The following is a 9,524-nucleotide window of genomic DNA, read 5'->3' as shown; positions in this document are numbered from 1 at the left end:
GGGACTACAGGCGTGCACCACCAAGCCCAGCTAATTTTTGTATTTTTAGTAGAGACGGGGTTTCACCCTGTTGGCCAGGATGATCTCAATCTCTTGCCCTTGTTATCGGCTCGCCTCGGCCTCCCAAAGTGCTGAGATTACACGTGTGAGCCACCGCACCCAGCCACTATCCTATTCTCTATCTCTGTGAATGTGACTACTCTAAGTACGTCATGTAAGTGGAATCCTACGGTATTTGTCTTATGACAGGATTATTTCACTTAGTATAGTGTCCTCAAGGGTCATCCAGGTCGTAGCATACAACAGGATTTTTTTCCTCCCTGACCCCCCTTTTTTTGACTTGGAGTCTTGCTCTGTCACTTAGACTGTAGTGGAGTGGCCATCATAGCCACTCCTGGACTCAAGTGATCCTCCCACCTCAGCCTCCCAAGTAGCTAGGACTACAGGTGTGTGCCACCATGCTCGACTAATTTTTTTTTTTTTAAGTTTTGGAGAGACAGGGCGGGCTCAGTGGCTCCCACCTATAATCACAGCACTTTGGCAGGCTGAGGCAGTAGGGGTCAGAGGAGGGGATCACTTGAGGCTAGGAGTTCGAGACCAGCCTGGGCAACATGGTGAAAACCTGTCTCTACTAAAAATACAAATATTAGTCGGGCGTGGTTGTGCGTGCCTGTAATCCCAGCTACTCGGAGGCTGAGGGAGGAGAATCACTTGAACCTGGGAGAATTTGTAGTGAGCTGACATCGTGCCACTGCACTCCAGTCTGGGCGACAGAGTGAGACTTCCTTTCAAAAAAAAAAAAAAGTTTTGGAGAGATGGGGATCGATCTTACTTTGTTGCCCAGGCTTGTCTGGAAATCCTAGGTTCAGGCAATCCTCCTGCTTCAGCCTCTCAAAGTGTTGGGATTACAGGCATGAGCCACTGTACCTGACAAGCACTTTATTTTATTGTTATTATTATTATTACTTTGTTTTTTCATAACATTGATGTTTTGAAGGTTATAGGCCACCTCCTTCGTAGAGTGTCCCTAATTTTGGCTTTGTCTCATGTTTCTTATTATTAGATTTAAGTTATGCATTTTGGCAGGAAAACCAAAGAAATGATATGTGTCTCCCTCTTTGCTTCACGTCAGAGGCAACTAAGGTCAATTTGTCCTGTTAATGGTGATATTAACTTGTATCATCTGGTTAACGTGATGTTTGCCAATTTTCTCCATGAATACTTTTTTTTGTTATAATAAGTAATCTAGGGGAAGATACTTTGAGACTAAATAAATATTCTGTTCTTTATCAAATCAAATTAATAGTTTCAGTCTCTGTTGACAATCCTTGCTGGAATCTCGTGATTTTTTGTTTGTCTTTTTAGTTTTGAGACTGGGTTTCACTTTGTTGCCCAGACTGGAGTGCAGTGGCACAATCATGGCTCACTGCAGCCTCTACCTCCTGGGCTCAACCAATCCTCCTATCTCAGTTTCCCGAGTAGCTTGGACCACAGGCATGCATCACCACACCCAGCTGATTTTATTTTTTGTAGAGACAAAATCTCACTTTGTTGCGCTGGCTGGTCTTGAACTTTTGGGCTCAAGTAATCCTCCCACCTTGGCCTCCCAAAGTGCTGGGATTACAGGTTTGAGCCACTGTGCCCAGCTGGAATCTCATGTTTAATATTCCAGACCCATGGCAAACACTAAGAGGTGTAGCCTCTTAGACTGTACGAGGCTAACAGCAGCCAGAGAGCTCTAACTGGAAGTGAATTAATCTCCAGGATGGCCTAGAGGGATAAGAGGACCCAAAGCTCAATGATTTGGTGAAAAACTGAGGCTGGAGGCTGGTGGTAATTCATGCCCCCATCCCATACATATGTAATAAAGGCCCACTTTCTGCCAGGTACTGTTTTAGGCCCTGAGGCACAGTAGTGAAAAAAACAAGATCAAATCTCAGCCCTTGTTGTGTCGACACTGATGTGGCAGGATTCAAACTACAAACAAGAAAAATATGTGGTATGTTTCTTTTCTTTTCTTTTTTTTTTTTTTTTTTTTGAGACAGAGTCTCACTCTGTCCCTAGCCTGGAGTGCAGTGGCATGATCTTGGTTCACTGCAACCTCCGCCTCCCGGGTTCAAGTGATTCTCCTGCCTCAGCCTCCCGAGTGGCTGGGATTACAGGTGCGCACAACCATGCCTGGCTAATTTTTGTATTTTTAGTGGAAAGAGGGTTTCACCATGTTGGTCAGGGTGGTCTTGAACTCCTGACCTTATGATCCGCCCACTTCGGCCTCCCAAAGTGCTGGGATTATAGGCATGAGCCACCATGCCTGGCCGGTATGTTTCTTTCTTTCTTTTTTTTTTTTAAATCGTTTTTGGTCAGGCGCGCTGGCTCATGCCTACAATCTCAGCGCTTTGGGAGGCCAAGGTGGGCAGATCACTTGAGGTCAGGAGTTCAAGACCAGCCTGGGCAACATGGTGAAACCCCATCTCTACTAGAAGTACAAAAATTAGCCGGGCATGTTGGTGAGTGCCTATAATCCCAGCTACTTGGGAGGCTGAGGTGGGAGAATGGCTTGAACCCAGGAGGCAGAGGTTGCAGTGACCTGAGATCATGCCACTGCACTCCAGCCTCGGTGACTGGGGTTTTGCTATGTTGCCCAGGCTGGTTTCAAACTCCTAGGCTCAAGCAGTCTTCCCTCCTCGGCCTCCCAAAGGGCTGGGATTACAGGCGTGGGCCACCACACCCGGCCTATAGTATACTTCATAGAAATATGAAAAGAATGAGAGCAAGGTTGAGATAGACAGTAATAGGGCATCCCTCCTGGGTGAAACAATCCTGCCCCCTCACGCTCTTGTCTACCCTCCCTGCTTCTGTCGTCTGCCAGAAACTGGCTGAGCCAAGTGCACTTGCAGACACCATCTGTTCTCCCCGGGAGTGGGGCCAGTGCCAGCGCCAGCATCTGGACTCTTGGCACGGAGCCCTGGAGCCCTGGAGCAAGGGAACTCCAGCCCCACAAAGGCCAGGGAATCCTCCAGTCTGGTGAGACGGAGGGCTTCTGGGAAGGGAGGCCTAGACAAGGCTCCATGAAGGAGGTGGAAGCTTGCAAGACAGGGAGTCTTGTAATCAGTCCGATGGAGATGGATGTAAATAATAATATTAATAAACACCATCAAATGTGTTTAGAGTGCTTTCTTTGCCCGGCTTTGGATAAATGTTGGATATTTGTTCATTTTTTATTTTTCTATTTCCTAGGCAGCACCTGAACCAAAATAGGTTCAGAGAGGCTCCCAATGTTGGACATTTGTTGTTACAGCAACTCTAAGTACATAGAGTATCACATAAGAGGCAAGGAGCATTATCCCCATTTTGCAGGTGAAGAAATCGGGGGTCAGAGAGGTAAAGGCACTGTCTAGAGGCCACACGCTCAGTGCCTTAAAGAGCCTGGAAAGGGGCCGGGAGCGATGGTTCACGCCTGCAATCCCAGCACTTTGGGAGGCTGAGGCTGGTGGGTTACCTGAGGTCGGGAGTTCGAGACCAGCCTGAGCAACATGGAGAAATCCTGTCTCTATTAAAAATACAAAATTAGCCAGGCGTGGTGGCACATGCCTGTAATCCTAACTAGTCGCAAGGCTGAGGCAGGAGAATCGCTTGAACCTGGGAGACGGAGGTTGAGGTGAGCAGAGATCACGCCGTTGCACTCCAGCCTGGGCAACAAGAGCAAAACTCTGTCTCAAAAAAACAACAAACAAAAAAAAAGAGCCTGGAAAGGAAACCAGGTCTATGTGGGTCCAAATGTTGACTCATGAACATCACTGTACCACTTGACAATCGAAGCATCACCCCCTACTGGACCCCACTCCTCAGCCTTCTTTCCCTAGAAACTCCCACCCCACCTGTGTCTGCTTCCTCGTCGCCCATTGGCTTAGCAAGGGCCACAGGAACACAGCCCTGGGTTACAGTCTGCTGGGCTTGGTACCAGCTGTTTACTGTGGCCAAGTGAGCATACAGGTGAGTCTTTTTCTCTTTTTTTTGAGACGGAGTCTTGCTGTCTCCCAGGCTGGAGTGCAGTGGCATGACCTGGGCTGAAGCTCCGTCTCCTGCGTTCATGTCATTCTCCTGCCTCAGCCTCCCGAGTAGCTGGGACTACAGGCGCCCGCCACCACGCCCGGCTAATTTTTTGTATTTTTAGTAGACACAGGGTTTCACCGTGTTAGCCAGGATGGTCTCGGTCTTCTGACCTCGTGATCTACCCGCCTTGGCCTCCCAGAGTGCTGGGATTACAGGCATGAGCCACTGGCCTGGCCCGTGAGCCTGTTTCTTTATCTGCAAAACAGGGATGAAAAACAAGCCAACACCCCCTCAGCACCCACCCCCCCCCACCCCCGGCAAAAAAACCACACCAAAACAAAATAGGCCAGGCGCGGTGACTCACACCTGTAATCCCACCGCTTTGGGAGGCTGAGGCTACAGTGAGCAATCATCGTGCCACTGCATTCCTGGGCAACAGAGCAGGACCCCGTCTTTTAAAAAATAAAAGAAACCTGGCCGGGCTCGGTGGCTCATGCCTGTAATCCCAGCACTTTGGGAGGCTGAGGCGGGCGGATCACCTGAGGTCAGGAGTTCGAGACCAATCTGGCCAACATGGCGAAATCTCATCTCTACTAAAAATACAAAAATTAGCTGGGCGTGGTGGCTTGCCCCTGTACTCCCAGCTACTCGGGAGGCTGAGGCAGGAGAATCGCTTGAACCCAGGAAGCCGAGGTTGCGGTGAGCCGAGATCATGCCACTACACTCCAGCCTGGGCGACAGAGCAAGACTCCGTCTCAAAAACAAAACAAAACAAACAAACAAAAACCCCAAACTAAAATAGCAGCGACAACAACAACAACAACAACAAAACGCGGAGCTACTGAGAGGAGGAATGAATGCGATGATGAATGTAAAGCGTTTCACACAGGGCTTGGGTACAGTCTGCTCTCAATGAACCAATGATATGCCCTTAGGCAATTTACCTAACCTCGGCTTGCAGTTTACTCCCGCGTGAAACGGACAATAAACAATTATGCCTCTTAGGGTTTTGCTGAGGAATACATGTGTATGTAAGTTTATTTGCAAAGCACTTAGAACAGGGCGCACTGTCCTTGTTGCTGTTATTATTATTGGCTATTATTGCGCAAAGGGGAAGGGAGGCGGGGCCAAGCCAGGAAGGCCCTGGAGAATCAGGGGTGCCCTCTACTCCGGCAGAGCTTGGGCCTGGACTCACGAGGAAGGGGCTACCGTTCTCCGAGGATTCCCGCCTGCTCCCAGACCCCCGGGAGTCGTAGGAACCCGCTCCTGGACGCTGAAGTCGGCTTTCAGGGCCCCCTCGCCGGACGCTGCGGAGGGACAGAGCCTGGGAGGCCGTCGCCCCGCCCCGTCCCCGTCCCCGCACGCAGCGGGCCCGGGGCGCCGAGACCCGCGAAGAGCAAAGCGCCAGGTCCCCGCGCCCCTCGGACTCTTGGTGGCAGGGTCTGGGCGGGTGACATTGCGGGGGTTCAGGAGGCCCCCGGCCTGTGATCGTGAGCGGTGAGCGAGGGGCGTAGGTGGGTGGGGGTCACAGCCCCTCCCCTGGGTCCTGGCGCTGGGGATGAGAGGGCAAAGCTTTGGCGAGGAAATCGGCTCAGTCAAGGTTTGGAATGAGCGGGCAGGAGGCTTGGGGACCTCCCAGGGGGATCGTAGGACAAGAAGAATATTCTTTCTGGTTGTGTTGCGTGCGTACGTGTATGTGTGCTGGGGTTGAGAGTGTTTGTGGGGCGAGGTGTGCCAAGGATTCTGGAGAGCTGGTGCGTGTGTGGGAGTTGTGTGGAGTCATGGGTGTGTGGGTGGAGTAGGGCAGGGGTGCCTGGGCCTGATGAGTGAGGCAGGCATGCAAGAGGTCATGAGAATAGGGGAAAGGGCCAGGGTGCGTGTGTGTGCACAGGTGTCTGTGGTTTGTGATGCAGTGGGGAGTAGGGTTGTGCATGGAGTCAATTGGGATAAATGTGTAAGGAGGTTGGGGGCCTGAAAGGGATGCTGACGTTTGGGGCAAATATGCAAGGAGTCCTTTGGGAGATGAATGTGTGGAGGTGGAGGCTGGACTTGCCTAGATGGGGCTGTGTGGCAGGGGACTTCAGGGGGCAGGTCTAGAGGACAGAGGAGGGGGAATGTAGACTAGAGTGAAGTTCCAGGCAGCACTGGGGGTAGGGGATGGGTGTGTGTGTGACTGGGAGGGGTGCGTGGACCTGGATAGGTGGTCACAGGGTATGAACCTGGGATGGGTGTTGGGGGTGTTCATGGGACAGGTTCATGTAAGGCATGGTTCATGGTTCATGGGGCAGGTTCATGTAAGGCATGGTTCAACAGGTGCAACTTATTGGGATAAGTGTGATGGGTATGTGGCTTTTGCCTGAGAGAAATGCCCAGAATTTGGTTGGGTGCAGTGGCTTATGCCTGTAATCCCAGCACTTTGGGAGGCCGAGGCTGGTGGATCCCCTAAGGTCAGGAGTTCGAGACCAGCCTGTCCAACACAGTGAAACCCTGTCTCTACTAAAAATAATAATAATTTTTAAAAAATTAGGCGGGCATGGTGGTGGGTGCCTGTAATCCTAGCTACCTGGGAGGCTGAGGCAGGAGAATGGCTTGAACCCGTGAGGCAGAGGCTGCAGTGAGCTGAGATCGCACCACTGCACTGTAGCGGATCTGCAGTGGTGGATCTGCCTGGGCAACAGATCAAGACTTTGTCTCAAAAAAAAAAAAAAAAAAAAAAAAAAGAAAAGAAAAGGAGAGAGAGAAATGCCCAAAATTGAATGTCCTAAGTTCTCTTTGTAACCTGAGGCCAATCTTTTTTCTCTCTGGGCCTCAGTTTCCCTATCTGTAAAATGGGTCTGAGGACCACTGCACTCACTGGTCTCTGCCTGGGTCTCTCTAAAGCAAGGGGTCAGAAGTTGAGTGAAGTGAGACTTTTACAACTTGTCTTTTTCTTCCCCCTACCCCTAGGAAACCCCTCTTGGAGTTTTCCCAAAGCCATGGACAGTCCTAGTCTTCGTGAGCTTCAACAGCCTCTGCTGGAGAGCACAGAATGTGAGACCCCTGCCCAGAAGCCTGGCAGGCATGAGCTGGGGTCCGCCTTAAGAGAGATAGCCTTTGCCGAGTCCCTGAGGGGTCTGCAGTTCCTGTCACCGCCTCTTCCCTCTGTCAGCGCTGGCCTGGGGGAACCAAGGCCCCCTGATGTTGAGGTAGGAACAGCAGACCTTAGTGGAAGGCATGGGAGGGGGCTGGAGTGAGCCCCACTACGGCCAGCATCTGGCAGGCTGACAGCTGTGCCGATCTGCCTTAGGCCTGGAGTCTCACTTCCCAGCTGTGCGTGGGCTTCTGAGATTTCCAGTTACGGTTCTTCTTGTTTTATGTCTCTCCTGGTTTCTTTACCTTTTTCTCTCCAGATTTGTCTCTCATCTTTGTTGCCTGGCTTTTGGCTTTGTCTTCCCTCTGATCTCTGACTCTGCTGTTTGGTGTCTTCAGAGTGCATGCACCTCTGGCTTTTGTCCACCCTGCTCTCTTTTTTTTTCTGTGTGTGTGTGTATGTGTGTGAGGGTCTCGCTCTGCTGCCCAGGCTGGAGTGCAGTGGAGCGATCATAGTTTACTGCCACCTTGACCTCCTGGGCTCAAGCAATCCTCCCACCTCAGCCTCCTGAGTAGCTGGGACCACAGGCATGTGCCACCATGCCTGGCTAATTTTTTGGTATTTTTTGTAGAGAAGAGATTTTGCCATGTTGCCCAGGCTGGTCTCAAACTCCTGCCCAGCCTTCCCTTTTTTTTTTTTTTTTTTAAGTTAATGTCACTTTTTATAATTTCTCATTCCAGGCCAGGCACAATGGTTCACACTAGTAATCCCAGCACTTTGGGAAGGCGAGGTAGGAGGACTGCTTGGGCCCAGGAGTTCTAGACTAGCCTGGGCAACATAGCGAGACTCCATCTTTATTTTTATTTAATTTTTCATTTTGTCCTCTGAAAATCAGCAAGACCCCATTTAAAAAAAAAAAAATTAACCAGGTGTGGGGGCGTGTTCCTGTAGTCTCAGCTACTCAGGAGGCTGAGGTGGGAGGATCACTTGAGCCCAGGAGGTAGAGGCTGCAATGAGCTATGACCATACCACCTTACTCCAGCCTGGGCAACAGAGTGAGACAGACAGACAGAAAGAAAGAGAAAGAGGGAGAGAGAGAAAGAGAAAGAGAAAGGGAGGGAGGAAGGAGAGAAAGAAAAGAGAGAAAGAGAGAAGGAAGGAAGAAGGAATGAAGGAAAGAAGGAAAGGAAAGAGGGAAAGGAAGGAAGGAAAGAAAGGAAGGAAGGAAAGAAGGAAAGAAGGAAAGGAAGGAAAGAAAGAAGGAAAGGAAGGAAGGAAAGAAAGAAGGAAAGAAGGGAAGGAAGGAAGGAGAAAGAAAGGAAGGAAAGAAAGGAAGGAAAGAAGGGAAGGAAGGAAGGAGAGAGAAGAAAGAGAAGCAAGGCAGGCAGGCAGGCAACAATCACGATGAACTCTTATGGTTTCTGTTGGTCAGGAATTTGGGACTCAGTTGCATGGTTCTGCCTCTGGGTCTTTCATGAGGTTGCATTCAGCTGGTGGGTGGAACTAGAACAGTCAGGAGCTGGCTGAGTACTTTTCTCTTTCTTCATGGTGTCTTAGGGCTTCCTTTTTTTTTGAGATGGAGTTTTGCCCTTGTTGCCCAGGTTGGAGTGCAATAGTGCAATCTCAGCTCACTGCAACCTCCGCCTCCTGGGTTCAAGCGAGTTCCCCTGCCTCAGCCTCCGGAGTAGCTGGGATTACAGGCTTGTGTCACCATGCCCAGCTAATTTTGTATTTTTAGTAGAGACAGGGTTTCACTGTGTTGCTCAGGTTGGTCTCAAACTCCTAACCTCAGGTGATCCATCCACCTCAGCCTCCCAAAGTGCCGGATTACAGGCGTGAGCCACTGTGCCCAGCCGAGTCTTAGAGCTTCCATACGTGGTCCCTCCATATAAGCTGCTTTGGGATTCCTTACAGCATAACAGCTTCAGGGCAGTCAGGCTGCTTATGTACCTCCAGCCTGCAGCATGAATGTTGCAGCAAAGCAGAAGCTGCCTCACCTTTTCTGATTTTGCTTTGGAAGTCACGTAACATGACTTCCACCACATTCTATTAATTACAAGTGAGTCATGAGTCTGCTCAAATTCAAGGGGACGGGACACAGAACTCATCCCTTGATGGGAGGGATATCAAAGTCACATGGTAATAAAAGCATGTGGGACCAGGCGCTGTGGCTCATGCCTGTAATCCCAACACTTTGGGAGGCCAAGACAAATGAACGGCTTGAGGTCAGGAGTTCAAGACCAGCCTGACCAATGTAGTGAAAGCCCATCTCTACTAAAAATACAAAAATAAGGCTGGACTCGGTGGCTCACGCCTGTAATCCCAGCACTTTGAGAGGCTGAGGCGGGCGGATCACGAGGTCAGGAGTTCAAGACCAGCCTGGCCAACACGGTGAAACCCA

General features: G+C 50.4%; 1 protein-coding gene across 7 annotated transcripts in view; it reads left to right on the top strand.

Annotated features, from left to right (window-relative positions):
• The window catches only part of TMEM91 (transmembrane protein 91), a 55,229-nt gene that overhangs the window by 42,686 nt on the left and 3,019 nt on the right, over nt 1–9,524 (top strand). For 3 of the 7 annotated variants that reach the window (XM_011983411.1, XM_011983404.1, XM_011983396.1), the window contains exons 1-2: nt 5,169–5,550; nt 7,000–7,238. In XM_011983411.1, the coding sequence (XP_011838801.1) occupies nt 7,029–7,238 (210 nt within the window). In that variant the 5' untranslated portion in view covers nt 5,169–5,550; nt 7,000–7,028. Of the gene's footprint in view, nt 1–4,920; nt 5,551–5,670; nt 5,740–5,890; nt 6,008–6,999; nt 7,239–9,524 lie in introns of those variants that run through there. The other 4 variants (XM_011983373.1, XM_011983387.1, XM_011983379.1 and 1 more) reach the window with 4 other exon arrangements.

The sequence above is a fragment of the Mandrillus leucophaeus genome, unplaced genomic scaffold (assembly GCF_000951045.1).
Source record: "Mandrillus leucophaeus isolate KB7577 unplaced genomic scaffold, Mleu.le_1.0 Scaffold106, whole genome shotgun sequence".
In the NCBI taxonomy this organism is placed as follows: Eukaryota; Metazoa; Chordata; class Mammalia; order Primates; family Cercopithecidae; genus Mandrillus; species Mandrillus leucophaeus.
This window is presented reverse-complemented; position numbering and strand designations above follow the sequence as displayed.